This window comes from Staurois parvus, unplaced genomic scaffold (genome assembly GCF_062004578.1).
Source record: "Staurois parvus isolate SC_StPar_1 unplaced genomic scaffold, SC_StPar_1.0 ptg000195l, whole genome shotgun sequence".
Lineage (NCBI taxonomy): Eukaryota > Metazoa > Chordata > Amphibia > Anura > Ranidae > Staurois > Staurois parvus.
Window position 1 is genome coordinate 2,272,998 of NW_028317991.1, and position 21,924 is coordinate 2,294,921.

The window sequence follows — 21,924 nt, forward strand, 5'->3', positions numbered from 1 at the left end:
ATGGGTGTAACGTAGCATGTTAAAAAGGTTCACTCAGCCTTAAATATTCACACATAAAAATTTGCAGCATTTTGTTATTTCCTATGATTGTCAGCACCATCTAGTGGCCATAATGCAGTATTTTTCCTGGTTGAGGTGTTTTTGGAAAATTATTGCCTTATTGCCAGCAGATTGAAATCATAGGAAATTAATTTTACACACGATACATTTATTTTTCATTGTGGCTGTGCAAATGTTTGTCACGTTTGTACAGCTATTTTTTTTTTTTTAGAACTGGAAGCCTTAGTAGCAAGTGGGTAGAAAGGCAAATATACAAAACACATTACTATGACTATGATACACCTGAATAGCGATCCTTATGAGTCGCTCATCCTAGGTCTGTTCTGATTTGTGTTTCAGGTGGTGAATCGTATGGAAGTGAATTGCACAGTCAGATGGAAGGAAGTAGAAGGATCTGTGCGCTCATAATTGTCTTCCTGTGCTTTGTACAAGGTATCGTAAACATTTTATATATGTATCTCATGAAGGTCTGTGGGAATACAGGTTCATCACATAAACTGCAGCTGCAACCAATCATCAGTATGTACAGTTGTATATGGCAGCTGTACTGTCGTTCCTACATAGCATTTCCACTGTGCGTGTGTCACAGCTCCCCCTTCTGTCTGCTCTGTGGACTGCTGCCCACCCCCTGCGAGCCTGATATCCACATTTAGCCAGCATGTGGCAGGTTTGCTGAAAAATTAGGCAGTGAATTTTGAGGTGATGCACAAATTAATCAAAGGAGGCTTATGTATTTTCCTGAAATACTTCTTTAATTCCCAACTTCACCCAAACTTTTTGTTTTGTACAGAAAGAAGGGGAAGGGTTAGATCCTCTTTTGGGTATTACCGCAGTCTCTATCCCCATTTGCAATCAGCTACTGGAGCCAAATAGAAATACTGAGATTTACATTTTTTATCAATTTTAACCCGTTCAAGTCCGAGACATCTAAATTCCCAGGCCTTGATGAAGGAAACCTGTTACGACTCCCAAAAAACATTGGCTTGCCCTTCCGTCATTTTGTGATATAATACTCTACTAACATTTGGCCTCATGCTTCTGTTTTTACCTGTACAGTTTAGGTTTTTCCTGATGTCTAAGCTGATACTGGCAAAGAAGACTCCTCTTACGCTGGTGGTCAGTGATAAAGGGACTCCTTATGTTGGTGATCAGAGGTTCTAGTGTTCCCTTACATTGGTCATCATTGGTCATACACTGATAGTCAGTGTAGTGCCCTTTCACATTGATAGTCACTGGTGCAATGTTTCCTTATATTGGTGGTCAGAGAGGAGGGGTCCTCTTTTACTGGTGGTCAGTGGTGAATTGACTCCTTACTAATTTGTAGTATAGTCCCCCCTACATTAGTGGCCATTGGGGAAGTGCCCCCTAATATTGGTGGTCAGTGTAGTGCCCTTTCATATTGATAGTCACCGGTGAAGTGCCACCTTATATTGATGGTCAGTGAAGAAGTGTCCTTTTACAATGGTGGTCAGTGATGAAGGAACTCCTTACATTGGTGATTAGTGTTGTAGTGCCCCTTAACATTGGTGGTCATTGGGTAAGTGCCCCCTTACATTGGTGGTCAATGTAGTGCCCTTTCATATTGATAGTCACTGGTAAAGTACCCCCTTATATTGGCGGTCAGTGAAAAAAGAGTACATTGGTGAGCAGTGGATAGGATCACCACTTACATTGTTAATTTGTGGTGTAGTGCTCCCTTACTTTGGTGGTCATTGGAGAAAATCCTCCTTAGAGTGGTGGTCAGTGTAGAGCCCTTTCATACTGATGGTCACTGGGGAGGTGCCCCCTTATTTTGGTGGTTATTGAAGAAAGAACCTCTTACAATGGCGGTCAGTGATGAAGGAACTCCTTACTTTGGTGATGAGTAGTGTAGTATGCCTTAACTTTGGTGGTCATTGGGGAAATGCCCCCTTATATTGGTGGCCAGCTTAGTGCCCTTACATATTAATGGTCATTGGTAAAGTGCCTCCTTATATTGGTGGACAGTAAATAAGGGTACTCTTACACTGATGGTCAGTAATAGAGGGACTTCTGACATTGGTTATTTGTAGTGTAGTGCCCCCAATATTCATAGTCACGGGGAAGTGCTCCCCTTACGTTGGTGGTCAGTGTAGTGCCCTTTCATATTGACGGTCACTGGTGAAGTACTCCCTTATATTGGTGGTCAGGGGTGAAGGAACCCCTCACGTTGATGGCCAGTAGTGAACAGGCTCCTTACATTGGTAGTCAGAAGGAGCTCAGCTTAGTAGATCATGGGTGTCAATAGATATTTAACCAGGAGAAGGAAGACTGCCTTGCTCCCATTCCATTGCCTCTGATTCAGTTTGATGATACCAATGCCATATCTAGCCATCAGACAGGAGATCACTCTGCCCAGGGCTACATGCATGCCAGCTGGTTATTGGTAGCCCAGGGACATTGTGCAAAAGATTTGGGGAACATGTCCAAGATATAGCCATGTTTCTGATCTGTGTGCACAAAGGGCTTAATCCTCCCATTGCCTCACCCATGGTATGTCATTGCCTGAGTATTCATACCTGCTGTGGTCACCATTAAAGGTTTCAACTTTACCTGTAGGTTTGTGTTTAATAAATTTATGGTGAATGCATCAGTATTAGCTGGGACACTCAAATGTGGGTAGAAACACCCAAACCTCCCAGAACTTCCACAAACAGTGTAAATCAATATGGAAAGGAGATCCTAGAGATGGAGAATCCAAGACATCAGGGTCTAAGTCACCAAATTCCACCAATATCACATAAAATATCACTGATCAATGAACAAATATATTATTTTGTCAGACCTTTAATGATCTGATTCTCAGATGAGAGAAAATGAAAGGGATTATTTAAGAAGTTTATACTGGAAGCCTGGATGTTAGAAGAGCTAGTGCATACCTCCCAACTGTCCTGGTTTCGCCGGGACCATCCGGGGATTTAATGTAAGTCCCAGCAAATCAAGCTTGAGTCCCGGATTAGAGCCAAGTAGCGGAACAACTTCCGCCACTTGGCTCCACAGACTTGCCAAGTGGGGGCGCACTAGCATGGGCACCAGTAACATCTGCCCATGGCTGGTGCAGGGTGTCTGGGGTCCAAAAGTCACATCCATATATCTGTATGGCAGCTGGCATTTCTCTTTCATCTCTGGCAGGCTGCAGAGCCACTGAACCTGCCTACTCCTTCCTGTGGGGGAGAGTTTGCTTGAGGGAGGGAGAGGGGGAGGGTTTTTGACCTCTCCTTACACCTACACTGTGTGTTACACATCCCTGAATCCTGCACTCTTTTTATTTTGTACTCCTGACTCTTACTGTGCATCACACATTCCTGTCCTCTGCATTCTGTGCATTACACACTCCTGTCCCCTGCATTCTGTGGATAACACTCCGGTCCCTTGCATTCTGTGCATTACATATTCCTGACCCCTGCATTCTGTGCATTACATATTCCTGACCCCTGCATTCTGTGCATAACATGCCTGTTCCCTGCATTCTGTGGATTATGTACTCCTGGACTGTGCTCTATGTGTGTCATGTACTCTTAAACCCAGCACTGACTACAGCCCGCTCTGCATTGCATACTCCTGATCCTTGAACACACCCTGGACCTATGCAGTCAGCATTATGTATCGTAAACACAAAACTGACCGCAGCACTCCTCAACCCCTATACTCTGCCTTCCAGCAAAATCACTCAACTTTGACATGTGTTAGTAAAACCGTACATATCATCACAACTACAGTTGCAAGAAAAAGTATGTGAACCCCATGGGATTACGTGGAGTTTTGCATGAATTGGGCAATTTGCTCTGAACGTCATCTAAGTCACAACAATAGAAGGACACAGTTTGCTGAACATAATACTATACAAACATTAGATGTTGCCATGGTTTAATTGCACATAACATGTAAACATTCACAGTGCAGGGAGGAAAAAGCATGTGAGGCCCTAGCTTAATGACTTCTCCCAGAGCTATTTGGAGCCAGGAGTGAGCCAACCTTGACTCCAATCAGTGTGATGATATTGGATGTGTTGCTGACAGTTGTCCTGCCCTTAAAAAACACACACCTGTTTTGGGTTTACTGGCTTCAAGAAGCACTGTCTGATGTGAACCATGCCTCGCAGAAAAGAGCTCTCAGAAGACCTACGATCAAGAATTGTTGACTTGCATGAAGCTGGAAAGGGTTACAAAAGTATCTCCAAAAGCCTTGATGTTCATGTGTCCACAGTAAGACAGACTGTCTACAAATGGAGAAAGTTTAGCACTGTTGCTACTCTCCCTAGGCGTGGTCGTCCTGTAAAATGACTGCAAGAGCACAGCGCAGAATGCTGCATGAGGTAAAGAAGAATCCCAGAGTGTCAGCTAAAGACCTACAGAAATCTCTGGCACATGCTAACATTTTTGTTGACACATCTACAATAAGGAAGACATTAAACAAGAATGAAGTTTGCAAAAGAGCACATGGATGTTCCACAGCACTGCTGGCAAAATATACTGTGGACAGATGAAACCAAGATTGAGTTGTTTGGGAAGAACACACAACACTATGTGTGGAGAAAAAAAGGCACAGCACACCAACATCAAAACCTCATCCCCACTGTAAAACATGGCGGAGGGAGCATCATGGTTTGGGGCTGCTTTGCTGCCTCAGGGCCTGGACGGATTGTTGTCATTGATGGGAAAATGAATTCCAGAGTTTATCAAGACATTTTGCAGGAAAACGTACGACCATCTGTCCGCCAACTGAAGCTCCGCAGAGGATGGGTGATGCAACAGGACAATGACCCAAAGCATACAAGTAATTCAACAAAACAATGGCTGCAACAGCACAGAATAAGGGGTTCACATACTTTTTCTTGCAACTGTATTTTGTACATCAAGGGGGATTATACCTTGTTTTTTTTGCAGGACAAATTGGGCTTTCATTTGATGGTAAATGATAAATAAAAATAAAATATAAATAATAATAAAATAAAATATGAAAAGCAGAATTTGGAAGAGATTACCAATATTTAAATTTCATATTGCCATTAAAACCTGTTTTTTGTCATATGTGGCTGTATTGCTCACATTACAATCCATGTAAGGTGAGATACAATCATAAAAGCGTGCAGCACCCTCCTAGAATAAGGTTGCTTGATTAACCCCTTCACTCCTAAGGGTAAAACAAATCTTAAAGCCTAAGTATAATTGTACAACTTTGACATGTGTTAGTAAAACCGTCCATATCATCACAACTACTTTGTTCATCCAGGTGAATTATACCTTGTTTTTTTTCAGGAAAAATTGGGCTTTCATTTTATGGTAATGGATATCTCCTGATTTTTTTTTATTATCAAAGGAAATCTGGCCCAAAAGAGTAAAAAAAATAATGTTTTTAAATTTAGCTGTGTGTTTCTTGTTACTACCATAACCTACCACCAAAGAACAACCCAAAATAAATTTTCCAGCTCTTGTCAATTACAGCGATACCATATATGTGTATGTAATTTGTTTGTACCCACAGTACAGCCCAGAAACAATAGTACGCGTTTTTTTTTTTTTTTACCTAAAACACACTGACACGGGAACTAACTGATACTAATTAAAAATGAAAAAAAAAATCCTGACCTTTGACCCTGAACTTTGACCTTGCCCTTTGACCCTGACCTTGACCCAAACACTAACCCTGGCACTGAACTAGATCAAACTTTGATCTAGGTATTTTTTCTTTTCTTTTTTAATATTTTTCTATTTTTTAACACACGTGTTTTTCCCCTCTATGCCAGCAGTTAGAGAGAGATGCAATGTATCTCTCTCCTCCATAGTTACATAGTTAGTCTGGCTGAAAAAAGGCAAAAGACCATCCAGTTCAATAATAGAAAAAAAAACCTTAGAATCCTATACCCACAGTTGATCCAGAGGAAGGCAAAAAAAAATAAACCCCAGCAGAGTATGATCCAATTTGCTCCTGGTGGGTAAGAAATTCCTTCCTGATCCCCCAAGAGGCAATCAGATATTACATGGGTCAACTTTACCTATAAATGTTAGTATCCAGTTATATTCTGTGTATCCAAGAAACAATCCAGGCCTTTCATAGAGAAAAAAAAAACAAGGGGGGCAGGCTGTACAGTGATTGATCACTGTGATAGCCAATCAGAGGCTATCACAGCAATCATGTGACCTGGAACCGGGAGTCCTGGGTCCCGATCGTTAGAACGGGACCCAGGGCCCTCAGTGGCAACCTGTTCTTTGTGCTGGGAGCGCACTGTGCAGGGAGCTCTCAGCACAAAGACAGGTACACAAATATGCGGCCCCATGGAAAAAAGCCGAGTCCTGTGAGGCCGCATATTAGTGTTATATCGGCGTGAAGGGGTTAATGAAGTTCTTCTTTAAAGTGGGTTCAGAAAAAGCAATCAAAGCATATTTTATAGGTACAAGGAAGCAGGGGTTTTGTCTAACCATGTCTAACCCTTAAGCCCCTTCCACTGTTAAGAGTTTGGCCACACCCAAATTTTGCCGCAGTCACTTCTTTCCAGGGGCGGACTGACCATTCGAGCACTCGGGCACTGCCCGAGGGCCCGGGGTTAGTAGGGGGCCCCATGAAATGCCCCTGGTACTTTTTTTATAGTCTTTTTAGGGTGTTCTTTGTGTGTGGGCAAGGACACAGGGGCTCCATGATCCCCTATTGCCCGGGGGCCCCATGAGTTGTCAGTCCGTCCCTGCTTCTTTCCTCAAGTGTCCCTCGTTCTGAAGTTCAAAAGTTGGGAGGTATGGAAGTGTGTTTTAAAACATGTTCGTATCCTTTAAGAGACTATCATTTCCGTAGGTGATTTCACAATACCTGAGGAACTCTTGGCAGCAACATGACTGGGGAATACAATATCCATTTGGTTGTGTGTCTTTTATTATTTCGAGTGTGACTGTGATAGATTAGGACCACTCACAGGTCTGCTCTCGTTCCCCTCTAGGAAATAGAAATTTGACAGTGTGACATTGGGCTAAACGACAAACCTTCAACAATGAAAAATACAGAAAGGCAAAATGAGAATTTCATATTAGATGAAAAAAAAATCGCTAAAGTCCCAGCATCTGTCCATGCAGAAATAAATCAACAAAATGTGATGAAAGCCCTTTGGCGAGTCTATCAACGTCGAGATGGATAATGCATCACAAACTATGAGATATGCAGCAATTACAGGGCAATTTCCAGCAATTATAGATTGTTATGACTATTGTGTACAGAACTTGAGGTGTACATTGCATAATTAAAAGGCCGTGTAATCAGAGACAATAGTATCAGGGGCATGGTGCTGATGATTAGATGTTATTGTATGTAATAAAAGAGATCAAAGACCCGAAAGCATATGTAGCACTACCCCCTTAGGAGTCTCTAGCGATTTGGGTTCCCCGATAGTCCTGCGCAGCCAGGCAACACTCATTTTCACAATATCTTGCATCCAGGAGACAGTAACCAGTCCTTGAGCTTTTTTTTTTTTTTTTTTTGTACGGGATGTCTAATTGAACTTGAAATTGAGGACAACTTCCTGGAACTACATGCAAGTTTTTACAGCAAACAGTCTATTTTGGAGAGCTAACCAGCTGTACCACCCCAGACCCCAGAATCCTCCTCTTATCCAGGTATCTGATGGAAATCCCTGAGCAGGGGATCCAGTGCCTGCCACGTTAAAGGAAGACAGTCCCAGAAAGTTGCTAATCTGGTTTCCCACCAGAGTGCTCCTTCCCCTATCTGGCCCAGGGGGTTCAGGTCTACTCACTTAGTCCTTCTGTGTTGCCGGTGGGTCGGTGGCTTCTACCAGGCCTTCTAGCTGGGTCGATCCTTCCCTGCCACACAGGTGGTCCTCTCTCAGGGGCCCGGTGAAGTCCCAAGCTTTCCATCTTTCAAGGTCATCCTGCCTGAAGGTGAGTCCCTTTCCATCTGTGCCCCCTTCCAGGCTCCTGCTCTTCAGCTTCATATCCGCACCCTCCACCTGAACTCTCCTTGAACTCTCTCCCTTTGCTGAGCAGGCTCAGTTACTCTGAAAGACTGTCCTGGCCTCTTGCCAAGCCTCCTGTTGGGGATTGGCCAGGATCCTTTAAGAGTACAGACCAGCCATTCCTCACTTCTGCCAACTGCTTCTAGATCTTTCTCCAAAGTTCTAGAGCAGGAGGAAATCCCAGAGAGCTGGTCTGCAGAGCCTCTCAGCTTTGACCTATATTTGACCCACCTGGCTATCACACCCAGGCTGCTACTCAGCCTCTAACTAGTAATTGATGCTAGAGCTCCCCTAGCCACCTAAGAGGGTACTACATGTATCTAAGCCCAAAAAGCAAAAATGTTATATATTGCAGCTTATCAGTTCTTAGCTGTGGTAGTTGCATTAGTTTCACTTTTCAGGCTGAGGATATTTACAGCAAGTACTGCAAATACCCATTAATCTTTGTAAAAATGCACTGACCTTGTTACCTCTTGTGTGTTGGCAGCACAGGAGGAACTGCATGCTGACCAACTAGAATTTCTGTTCACTTAGTTGATGTGTGAGTTAGCACTCCTATGCAGCCACTGAGCCGACCATATCATCAGGCCTCACGCAAGAAGAAACACAATTTCATTGGGACACCTGTCCCACGGATGACACAGAGTCATCTTGAGGAAAACACTGTGGAACACCAATGATTCCTCTTTCAAGATAGTTTCTTGTCTCAGCCCCAATGCACAAGCCACTGAATTCTCTGCAAGGCCTCGCACACTTATGGTCCAGGCCCAGTCTATGGGAGGCTCCATTCCACAGTGTACCAGTGATCAGCAGATCACTGGTGCCATGCAGGTCTCCTGTCAGTATGCTTGCCATACTTGCACATTAAACATGACGCACTGAATAACTGCTGAGTGGCTCTAACTTCCATTTAAAGCTAAACTCCAGGACAATTTACAGAGGTTAAGTAGCGCTACCTCTGTAGGGGCCACTTGTAATAGGTAGGTTCTCCTCAATAGTACAGAGACTGCCAGTCCCCACAAGCACTGGTCCATGCACACAGGCTCCAGTAACTCAAATTACGGGATGTGTTTTTGATTTTATTGCTTTAAGAACTTTAAACAGGAGAGGGGCATGGGATACTCCAAACTGCTGCACAGTAACAGGGGTACACTGTTCCATAAACTCCCATACACAGATTCTGCTGAGGACACAGCCGAATGTCCAGGACTGTAAGACCCTATGAGAGCCATCTCAATCCATAGCTACATCTGGCACTTACATCCCAAAAGCACACAGTCACAGGGGTCACAATTCATAGTCAGTACTCACAAATCCCCAGGACTGCTGCACACATTCTAGCTTCCTCTGGACATTTCCCAGTATAGGAGACAATCCTTCCCTAGACCACATCCCATAAGTTGAAGTCCTACAGTTAGTTCCTCTGTAATAGATTGCTTCAGGTTCTCTACAGGCTTCCCAGGCAACAGCCTCAAAGGCTTTGGAACCCTCCCTGATGAGGAAAAGAACATTCTCTCCAGGGCTCCAAACTATTTATCAACCACTAGCCACCTTCTGGACACTCTCCTCCATGGATTACCAAGGACATTATAAATATTCAACCTGGACTTTGACTCTCCCAACCCTATGTTCTAAAAACGTCTACCAGTAGCAGGAAGAAGCAGTCAAACTTTCAAAATCTGAAACCCTGAACAGACCAAAACAAACAATCACAACTTCCTCTGGATCAACTGTGGGTGTAGGATTATAACTTTTTTTTTGCTATGGTTGAACTGGATGGACTTTGGTCTTTTTTCAGCTAGACTAACTATGTAACTACAAAAGGACCCAAAAACTAAAACTGGCAAGCATTCTATGCTAGGATGGTGCTACAGCAATAAGTGGGTAATTCCTCCCAGGATGGACAAATGAAAACTTGATAAAGAATCTAATTTAAAAATGTACTCGTTTTCCAAACTATTATTAGCTAAATAAAAGGTAAAGATTTTGGTGGGTGTTCCAATTTAACTGATTTTACTTTGAAGGTAATTTTATAGAGCTCTAGTGATTTCTGTTATAGGGAAGATGTTCAGCTGAATACGCAACATTTTGGTTTGTCTACAGACTTGTTCTTTTTTCCTCTTCACAGATTTTGCCTCATGCGATGGCATTTTGCAAGGTCCTCAGAATGTGACAGTCCTCGCCGGTTCCAATGCCAGCTTCACCTGCACCGTACAGGCTGGATGGCAGAGCATTTCCTGGTACCTGAATAACATTTTTGTTGTCACCATAACCTCCACTGCAGGGACTATTATTACTGACGGGCAAGTAGTAGCGCAGAACAGCACAAATGGAATTACTGGAGCGTTCACCACCGAAATTATCATTATCAACACCCAAAAGAAGAATTCTGGGACTGTTAAGTGCAGCAGCCTCTCTGCATTAGATCAGGAAGCATACCTCATGGTTCAAGGTAAGTATGAAACCACACTTCTTAGTGGGAGGCCAGGGTTTAATTAGGAGGGGAAGAAGAAGACAACATCCAAAATGTTAATTTTACACATCACGGCGCTTCCTATAGTGGCACTCCCAGGGGCGGACTGACCATTTGGAAACTCAGGCACTGCTCGAGGGCCCCGGGGTCAGTAGGGGGCCCCATGAAATGACCCTGGTACCTTTTTCATAGGCTTTTTTGAGTTTGGGCAAGGACACAGGGGCCCGTGATCCCCTATTGCCTGGGGGCCCCATGAGTTGTCAGTCCACCCCTGGGCACACCTGCAAGCTCATTCACAAGCCAGGCTGTGTGAGTCCATAGATATACACAGCGTGGTTTTACCCCATCCACTGCTCCCTCCTTACAAGGTTTGATTGACAGCAGCAGGAGCTAATGGTCCCACTGTTGCCTCCTGTCAATGCAGTGAGAGAGAGGAGATAGTTGCTACAGATGGGCACAGTGTCAGATCAAGTGAGGGCTCAGGTAAGTATTTAGGAGGCTGGGGGGGTGGGGGGGGCATACATCTGCTGGGACATTTTTTACCTTAATGCAGGAAATGTATTAAGGTAAAAAATGTCTAGCCTTTACAACCATTTGAAGTAAGATACACCTGGAAATAAAGAGTACATAATCTCCCTTCCCGCTTCCTGTGCCTATCTACCTAAACCTGGAGGGCATTAGAATATATTTTTAGCAGAGGCCCTACAGAGTAAAATGGTGGTCACTGCAATTTTTTATGTCACACGGTATTGGTGCAGCGGTTTTTCAAATACATTTTTTTAAATAATATATACTTTAATGAATTTTATTGCAAAAAAAAAAATAAATATATAACCCAATTTTGGTAGGAAAGATGATGTTACTCTGAGTAAATTGATGCCCAACATGTCATGCTTTAAAATTGCTTTAAAAATCTCCAGAGTTACAGAGGAGGTCTAGAGCTAGAATTATTACTCTTGCTATATCGTTTGTTCACGTGAACACCATTTACTTGTGCGTGCAGGACCTAGGTACATGTTCATCTCTGTATGTGAGCACGGGAGGGGAGTGCTTTAAATTTTTTTCATTATTATTTATGTAGCGCTACCCTCTTGAGAGCTGCTGGCTTTGGGTCCCCCTTTTGTCTTGCACAGCCAGGCAACACACATTTTCCAATGGGCACTGGAGTCAGTAACCAGTCCTTGAGCTTATTTTTTGTTGTTTTATTTGGGGATAAACAAATTGGATATGGTCTAGGGGTATATGGGATGCCTAACTTGACTAGAACAATAACTCTGAGGATAAACTTCACAAAAATGAAGAATCCTAGACTTTCTACTCCCTCCTGAGTGGCAACAGTCTCTTCATGGATCAGTAACACAGTCTCTATGAGGAGCACTTGTTCCCCCCTAAATGAACCTCTTCAGACCTCCATCTAGAACTACCCATTAACTTGGTTGGCTTTTGAAGAGTATCCCAAAGCAAGAGATTCCAAAACAGGCTTTCAGAACTGTCCCAAAGAGAACTAGTTAAGTATAGCACCTAGCAGCCCTTTCTTCTGTAGGGTGTAGCGATACTCACACTGTCCTGTTCCTGTAGCTTTGGATTAACTGCTTTCAGGCTCTTGCTGGGCTGGTTCCCTTCCAGACTAACAGTCTTTCCTTCCTTGGTGGACTGTAAGGCAGTGGAGCTCCCTCTGTCAGCTTCCTTCCGACCTCCAGCCTGGAGGCAGAGCCCCCCTCTTCTGGGGTCCCCTCCCAGGCTAACAGCCACACTCCTCAATACTCCATCTTTCACGTGACTCCCATGATGGTCAGGCTCTCTTATATTTGTGTGCCAGTCTGCCATACTGCCAGTCCTCTTGCCTGGGATTGGTCAGACAGCATTACTGATGGGGGAGAGGTCTGTATGTAAACAATACAGATCTCTCCCCTGTCAGTTCCTGCACACTGCTTTGTATTGCTCTGCATAGCACAGCAATACAAAGCAATGTGCTTACACATTAAAACACACACACACAGCACGCAGTTAACCCTTTGATCTCCCCAGATGTTAACCCCTTTCTGCCCAGTGTCATTAGTACAGTGTCAGTGCTTTTCATTAGCACTGATCACTGTATTAGTTCCACTGGGGATGTCAGTGACAGTTAGTAAGTTCCCCCCCCCCGTGTCAGAATGCCCGCCGCAGTCCTGCATTCCTGCTATAAGTTGCTGATTACCACCATTACTAATATACAGTTGTGTTCAAAATAATAGCAGTGTGTTGAAAAAAGTGAATAAAGCTCAAAATCCTTCTAATAGCTTTTATTTCCATACACACAAATGCATTGGGAACACGACACATTCTATTCCAAATCAAAACATGAAGAAAAATAGATCAAATTTGTGTTGTTCCTCTAAAACAAAATGAAGAAAAGTGAATATTAGACTGTTCAAAAATAGCAGTGTTTGTATTCTTCTTTACAAACTCAAACATTCACTATATAAACTGAAAAATGTTTGAAGATTTTGCTTTCCTTTGAATCACTTAATGAATATTTGGTTGTAGTCGCACTGTTTCTGAGAACTGCTGTACATCTGTGTTGCATGGAGTCACCCAACTTCTGGCACCTGTGATCAGGTATTCCAGCCCAGGATGATTGGACTACATTCCACAGTTCTTCTCTATTTCTTGGTTTTGGCTCAGAAACTGCATTTTTGATGTCGCATCACAAGTTTTCTATTAGATTAAGATCCGGGGATTGGGCTGGCCCCTCCATAACGTCAATCTTGTTGGTCTGGAACCAAGATGTTGCACGTTTACTGGTGTGTTTGGGGTCGTTGTCTTGTTGGAACACCCATTTCAAGGGCATTTCCTCTTCAGCATAAGGCAGCATGACCTCTTCAAGTATTCTGATGTATTCAAACTGATCCATGATCCCTGGTATGCGATAAATAGGCCCAACACCGTAGTATGAGAAACATCCCCATATCATGATGCTTGCACCACCATGCTTCACTGTCTTCACAGTGTACTGTGGCTTGAATTCAGTGTTTGGGGGTCGTCTGACAAACTGTCTCCGGCCACTAGACCCAAAAAGAAAAATCTTACTTTCATCAGTCCACAAAATGTTGCACCATTTCTCTTTAGGCCAGTCAATGTGCTCTTTGGCAAATTGTAACCTCTTCAGCACACGTCTTTTTTTCACCAGTGGGACTTTGCGGGGGCTTCTTGCAGATAGCTTGGCTTCACATAGGGGTCATATAATTGTAACAGTACTCACAGGGAACTTTACACCTTCTTTCATCTTCCTGGAGCTGATTGTTGGCTGAGTCCTTGCCATTTTGGCTATTCTTCTATCCATTCGAATGGTAGTTTTTCGCTTTCTTCCACGTCTTTCAGGTTTTGGTTGCCATTTTAAAGCATTTGCGATCATTTTAGCTGAGCAGCCTATCATTTCCTGCACTTCTTTATATGTTTTCCCCTCTCTAATCAACGTTTTAATCAAGGTACGCTGTTCTTCTGAACAATGTCTGGAACGACCCATTTTCCTCAGAATTTCAGAGAGAAATGCACTGTAACCAGCATGTACAACATTTGCTGCCTTCCTTCCTTAAATAAGGGCAATAATTTCCACCTGTTTTTCAAAGAATGAATGACCTCACTAATAGAACTCCACACTGCTATTATTTTGAACTTGTTCCTTTCAATTAGTGATTCAATTACACAGAATCAGCAGCATGCATGTCATGACTGTTGGGTCTGTTGGATTTCTATTACTCTACTACACCTGCTATTAAATTATTTGCCATGTAGAAATATCATTTCTACCAAAAACAGTGATTGATCCGGTTAGTGATGTCTGACTGCTATTATTTTGAACCCGACTGTATATAAAAAAAAAATTACAGTATATATACCACCATTTCTAGACGCTATAACTAAACCAATTAATTTACACGTATTGGGATTTTTTTTTTAGCAAAGACATGGAGCAGAATACAGTTTGGCCTAAATTTATGCCGAAATTTGATTTTTAAAATTGTTTTACTGGACATGTTTAATAGTAAAAAGTCAAAAATATTGTTTTTTTCTCAAAATTGTTGGCCTTTTTATAGCGCAAAAAGTAAAAAATGCACAGGCAATCAAATACCACTGATAGAAAGCTCCATTTGTGGAAAAAAAGGACATAAATTTCATTTGGGTGCAGTGTTGCATGACCGCGCAATTGTCAATTAAAGTAATGCCGTGCGGTAACACAAAAGAAGGCCTGGTCAGGAAGGTGGGTAAATCCTCTGGAGGGCAAGTGGTTAAATTGCAGTGGCAAGGTCTGATAACTGAAAAATCTTTTTTATGGACTCTTTATGAGCATGTCTACACAGTGAGCAAAGACCAACAATGTTGGACCAGAAATGCTGAGCAGAATTAAGAGGGGGTGGGGCAAAGACTTCATAGCTGAATCAAGCATTCACATTATAGTACACCCCAAGTTTTTGGGGTCTTGAGGCATTCTAGAAGAATACTGAAACTACCTGAAGGCACCTGGGGCACCCCTATTGCATGTCAGCTGCAAGTTGTGGAAAAGTTCCTTTTTTTTAAATCTTAAAAAAGGACCTAAATTTAGATTTTTTTTTTAAAACAAATGTAAGGTTTTATTTTGCAATACGTCTTCTTCCAACATGTTGTCTGGCTGTAATGTTATTGCTATGCATATGATATCTGCAAAACTTTTTTTGGCCTTTGGTTGTTATTTGTAACAAGAGTTTTCTTCCAACAGTAAAAGGATCAGTCCAGGTAACCAGTGGCAGCTCCATCACTGTGACCCCCAATACTACAGTAAGCATCTCCTGTCAGGCTTCAGGATGGTACCCCGCTCCTACCATCACCTGGAATATAAACAACACAGCAGCAAGCACTATATATTACATTACCGACTACACTACAGCAACGGATGGCATTGTCAGTGCAGTGAGCACCTTCACCATCATCTTAATGGCAGATACAAATTTAACCTGCCTGGCTACAGTACAGACGCTGGATGCACCCCTGTCCACAACGGTGAACATAGCAGTACGGGAACATATCCCAGGTAGGAGCATATATCCTTCCTAAGCTGGCTGGGAGAACTCTGTAGTGTAACAATTAAAGATTTTGTTGCCCCCCCATCTGCTGGTGAGATCTGGTATTCAGAGGGACAGAGAGAGAAATACACAAAGAAAGAAAGAAATATATAGGAGAGGAAGACGGTAAGAGGGCAGAAAGAGAAGAGAGAGAGAAATGGAAAGAGAGAGTGGGGAGGAAAGAGAGGAGAGAGAGAGGGGGAGAGAGAGGGAGAGGGAGGGAGAGAGAGAGGGGGGGGGGGTAGGTGGATGGGAGGGAGAGAGAGAGAGGGGGGGGGGCAGGGGTGGAAGAATGAGAGAGAAAGGGGAGAGAGGGATGGCAGAGGGAGAGAAGGATGAGAGATGGAAAAAAGAGGGGAGAGGGGGATGGGAGAGGGGGAGAAAGAGGGAAAGGGGGGAGAGGAATGGGAGAGAGGGATGGGAGGTGAAAAAAAGGGAGAGAAGAGAGAGAAGGATGGGAGAGGGAGAGAGAGAGAGGGGGGGGGGCAGGGGTGGAAGAATGAGAGAGAAAAGGGAGGGAGGGATGGGAGAGGGGAGAGAGGGATGGGAGATGGGAAAAGAGAGGGGACAGGGGGAGAAAGGGGGAGGGCAGGAGTGGAAGAATGAGAGAGAAAGGGGGGGGGGAGAGATGGGAGAGGGAGAGGGAATGGAGATGAAAAAAGAAAGGGGCGAGGGATAGGAGAGGGAGAGAAAGAGAAGGTAGAGAGGGGTGGAAGAAGCAGAGAGAGTATAATGGGAGAGGGAGAGAAAGGGGATAGAGAGAGATGGGAGAGGGAGAGAGGGGGGGGGGAAAGGAAGAGAGAAAAGAGGAAAAAGGGGGGAGAGAGGAGTAGGAGAGAAGTGAGATATATGGGAGAGGGAGAGAGAAAGGGGAGAGAGGAATGGAAATGGTGATAGAGAGGGGAGAGAGGGAGAGACAGGAGAGATGGGTAGGAAAGGGAGAGAAAGAGGGCAGAGAGGGGTGGGAGAGGGAGAGAAAAAGGGCAGAGAGGGGTGGGAGAGGGAGAGAAAGAGAAAAGAGAGGGGTGGGAGAGGGAGAGAAAGAGGGGAGAGAGAGGGAGAGAGAAAGGGATGGGATAGGAAAGGGAGAGAAAGATAAGAGATGGAGAGAGGGATGGAAGAGGGAGGGGTGGGAGAGAGCAAGAGATATATAGAGAAGAGAGTGGGGTGTGAGAGGGAGAGAGGTAGAGACGAGATAGGGACAGGGAGATATGTGGGAGAGTGACAGAGAGAGGAGATAGAATGGTGTTTGAGAAAAAGAGAGAGAGAGGAGGAAGGAAGGAAAAGTAAATGTAGTATTTAGCTATATCTCTGGTCTTAAGGTGGAATAACAAAAAAACTTTAGTGACACTTCTTCAACAATCTTCATTAATGGAGTGCTTAACATATACATTTCAGCAAGAGTATTTATATCCCACTACAACAGTACAATGCTGCATTATTACCTAAATTTGGCATACATAGGCCAGTTATTTTGTTCACCCAGCTGAACTGTCCGAATCTCAATCCATGTATGTCCAGCTCAGGGGCGGACTGACAACTCATGGGGCCCCGGGGCAATAGGGGATCATGGGGCCCCTGTGTCCATGCCCAAACTCAAAAAAGCCTATGAAAAAGGTACCAGGGGCATCTGATGGGGCCCCCTACTGACCCTGGGCCCTCGGGCAGTGCCCGAGTTTCCAAATGGTCAGTCCGCCCCTGGTCCAGCGGAAATTACAATTGCTGGGACAGTTTTTTTCAGCACATTTCGAACAATGTGTCAAGGACTAGATGGAAACCCAAACATAAACAATATCACAGATTACAATATAACTTTCTTTCACAAAAGAGTCCATAGTCATAAAACACATATATTCTTCTGCAATCCCTCAAAAGATAACCAAATATTGTCTCAATACAAGAGCCATGTGTATTCTTACTTGAATCTTGGTGTGCTTTGTGTATTTCAATCCAGTGTGAGATTTCACCTCTGTGCAGGAACATCGTGTAATAAAAACTGCTCACTGCTGCTCTCTCTCCTTGTACAGGAAGAGTGGTCTTGTCTCCGCCCCCTCCTGTAGTTTTCTGCAGATAGCATGTAGTGGGTGGAGCCTGCTGGGTCCCTCCCACAGCTCTGCAGTTTGCACAGGCTATGTATAGCTCAATGCTGATGTCATTACTACTTTTACAAGATACTATCTGTGCTTGCTAAGGCATTTGATGCACACAAAGTAGATTTATATTCTTTGTGGCAATTGATGAATATATTAAAATAAATATTTTTGTGCCTGGAGTTTAGATGTATCTAGTGATACCCAATGGAATACTTCTAACACATTCTGGTGGTACATCTCCCTTTGAAGATAAATAACTTTTAAAACCAACTTTTTTACCATTTAAATGCACAGGGTAGAGTTTGGAAACCATCTGAAGGCAGACCACTTTTCAGAGGTGCCACAGTTTAGATGCAAGTCTAACTTAGCCTTAGGAGCACTGCCCATTCCTGGATGGACTTCGATTGGACTTTTTATGCTAATTTAACGTGGTGCAAATTTATCATCCATCAACAAATATATGACTAGTGTAGAAGAGATGTGTTGTCAAATACTAACACCCCCAAAAACATACTTACCCAACTTCCGAAAAAAACCCCATTTCCCAACACTCCCTCCACCAATAAAAGGAGACCACACTTTGTTGGAGTAAAATGGCCTTCACGACCTTTTATTAACAATTTAACTTAAATATACAGAAAACATTCCTTAAAACAGAAACCTCCATAAACTTACGGAATGAGTTGTTGGTCTAGGCCAGTGGTCGGCAAGCCGCGGCTCGCGAGCCACATGCGGCTCTTTACACGCTTTAATGCGGCTCTTGTGTGCCGGGCGCCCACTCCCCTCCCTCCTCTCAGGCGGCAGGGACTCTGCAGCGTGATCCAAAAAAAAACAGCCAGGGCAGCGCGCTCAAATGCAATGATTGGCCAGTCTCGCTGCCACTCACATCCTGATAGCACGTGATTGGCTGTCAGGATGTGTGTAGGCGGGGCAGCGTGACGAACGTGAGAGGAGCTAGGCTCCTCTCACAGTCCGCCCTGAAGACCGGAACGGCGCGGGAACACGGCGAGAGGAACGCGCGGAGCAAAGGTAAGTGAATTGACACAGGGGGGACTTGGCTTACTACTTGCTACTTACTTACTACTACTATATGAGGGATGAATTAATATGGGGGATGAATTACTATATGGGGGATGAATTACTATGGGGGATGAATTACTATAGGGGGGATGAATTACTATGGGGGATGAATTACTATATGGGGGATGAATTACTATATGGGGGATGAATTACTATGGGGGATTAATTACTATATGGGGGATGAATTACTATGGGGGATGAATTACTATATGGGGGATGAATTACTATATGGGGGATGAATTACTATGGGGGATGAATTACTATGGGGGATGAATTACTATATGGGGGATGAATTACTATAGGGGGGATGAATTACTATATGGGGGATGAATTACTATGGGGGATGAATTACTATAGGGGGGATGAATTACTATGGGGGATGAATTACTATATGGGGGATGAATTACTATATGGGGGATGAATTACTATGGGGGATTAATTACTATATGGGGGATTAATTACTATATGGGGGATGAATTACTATGGGGGATGAATTACTATATGGGGGATGAATTACTATGGGGGATGAATTACTATGGGGGGATGAATTACTATATGGGGGATGAATTACTATGGGGGATGAATTACTATATGGGGGATGAATTACTATGGGGGATGAATTACTATATGGGGGATTAATTACTATATGGGGGATGAATTACTATGGGGGATGAATTACTATATGGGGGATGAATTACTATAAAAACTTATTGAAACTAAAAACAGTGTACCATCCTATGTATTTTCAGTTTTAAAAATGTGGCTCTCAAAATAAATTTCAATTGTGGTTTTGGCGAGATTTGGCTCAGTTGAAAAAAAAGGTTGCCCACCACTGGTCTAGGCAGCCACCCAAACAATATTGATCTCCCCCTGCGGAACCTTCACCTTAATGTTCCTACTAGGCCTCCATCCGCAATGCACCGACTCGGAGACAAGGACACACCTTCCACAGGTAGACCTCCACCTTCCAGTTAAACCTTGGTTAACTGGAATTTACCCAGGCACACCATACCACAGATAGGTCCCAACCATACACTTATCATCACAAACCATTAACAGCCTACCAAGACCAACAACTGCCACCAAACTAAACAAGCCAAAACAGAACAAACACCCCAGAAGAGGGCAGGCGGGAACTTCTCTCTTCAGCTGCTAACCAGCACTGGCTCGTCCAACCCCCCAGCACTCCCCCAAGATTCAGGATGATCCCACCCACACCTACCAACACCAATCAGGTAACCTTACTATCTTTTTAACCCTTCCCCTTTAACTTTACCCTTTCCTGTCTTTTCTCCCTCTTCACCTAGTCATGTCTGCCCTGCGCTATTCTTCTTTCTTTTGCTACAGGCACCACTTTTCGGCAAATGCCAAATCGCTAATTTCATCATCAAATCACATTCGCCAAAATGAGTTTGCTCGTCTCTACTGGAAGTCATAGGCTGTTTGGTACAAGAATGTTTGAGCCAATCACAGCACGTGAATATTTATCTTGGCTTTACTCATTCACGTCATCTCTATTTTCTTCCAGGTACTTACTCCGGCTTGAGCCAAACGGCCATTATCCTCATTGCGGTCTTTGCATCGATTGGAGGCCTCCTGCTCCTCATTGTCGTTATCACCCTAATTGTAATATTTTGCTGCAAGAAGAAAACGAAAAAGAAAGGTAAAGATATGAGCAGTTCGGTCCTTGTTATACTCTGCCTCCCAATAATAGAAGAGGCTCTGCCTGGAACAAGCTTGGGTATTATTTTAGGAAAGCCATTATCTGTAATGGAACGGCGGCTTCCATGCAAAATTCATTTCATCAAAGCCTTATTGCAGCGCGGCAACCAGAGAGCCACATAAAGAGGCGCACTCAAGCCGCACAGACGTGGGTCATACTCTAACAAGGTCATTCGTTGTTTAAATCATTTTCTGCTCCAAGTCAGCATTGTCAATGTGAAGGGAGAATATGCAGCTTTCAAGAACCCCATTTGTTTGTCACATTTTTCTGCAAAATTTTGTAAGATAATAAGCTGTTCTGCTTACTGGAAGTTAAAAGAGAACAAAAAGAAAACATTTGATAATAAGTAAATACTGCTGAAAGTAGACCTAAACTCTGATGTCTGCATGCCATTATTCAGGGCGGGTTTAATGATGGTGACAACAGTGGACCATACCTCAGTAATATGTGTTGAAACGGTCACTTTTAGCTTTCATTGGAAACCCTCTATAACCAATGTATACATAATTACCATTCACCACCACTAAAAAATAAATAAATAAATATACAGTACACTATATTGCCAAACGTATTGGGCCGCCTGCCTTTACACACACATGAACTTTAATGGCATCCCAGTCTTAGTCCGTAGGGTTCAGTAATGATTTGGCCCCGCCCTTTGCAGCTATAGCAGCTTCAACTCTTCTAGGAAGGCTGTCCACAAGGTTTAGGAGGGTGTCTATGGGAAGGTTTGACCATTCTTCCAGAAGTGCATTTGTGAGGTCAGGCACTGATGTTGGATGAGAAGGCCTGGCTCGCAGTCTCTGATATAATTCATCCCAAAGGTGTTCTATGGGGTTGAGGTCAGGCCTCTGTGCAGGCCAGTCAAGTTCCTCCACCCCAAACTGGCTCATCCATGTCTTTATGGACCTTGCTTTGTGCACTGGTGTGCAGACATGTTGGAACAGGAAGGGGCCATCCCCAAACTGTTCCCACAAAGTTGGGAGCATGAAATTGGCCGGTTAAAGTGTTACTAAACCCACAACAGTACAATCAGTCTGTATATGCAGGCAAAGCATGCTTGTTATACTCACTGTGGAACCTAAGGGGTTAATCCTCTGCATTGTGTAAAAATGCTTTTTGATCCTGACTTATCTGATCCTCCCCTTCTTCCAGCGTCCCCCTCTTATCTCCAGATAAGACATATTGTGTGGAGACACTCTGCACATGCTCAATTTGGTGTATATTGCTAGAGAGGTTTTCTTTTTTCTTGGAAGAATGCATGTGATCAGCATAGGTCCAATTAGTGTTGTCCGGACAGAGGCCAGGGGTTCTGCATCTTCCTAGAGCAGAATGAAAACTCCTCCTACAAGCTTTAACATGTGCTCAGCTGGAGACTGATAGAAGTCACAAGACCACTCTAACTGCTGATGAGAAAAGGTATTTAGCAGTTTATATTTACTAAA

The 21,924-nt window shown here is 43.6% G+C and overlaps 1 protein-coding gene across 1 annotated transcript in view; it reads left to right on the top strand.

The window, feature by feature from the left end:
- The window catches only part of IGSF5 (immunoglobulin superfamily member 5), a 91,384-nt gene that overhangs the window by 51,280 nt on the left and 18,180 nt on the right, over nt 1-21,924 (top strand). Inside the window, exons 2-5 of the mRNA XM_089677892.1 lie at nt 400-492; nt 10,161-10,484; nt 15,241-15,552; nt 20,285-20,419. Coding sequence (XP_089534018.1) covers nt 435-492; nt 10,161-10,484; nt 15,241-15,552; nt 20,285-20,419 — 829 coding nt within the window. The 5' untranslated portion in view covers nt 400-434. The remainder of the gene's footprint in view (nt 1-399; nt 493-10,160; nt 10,485-15,240; nt 15,553-20,284; nt 20,420-21,924) is intronic.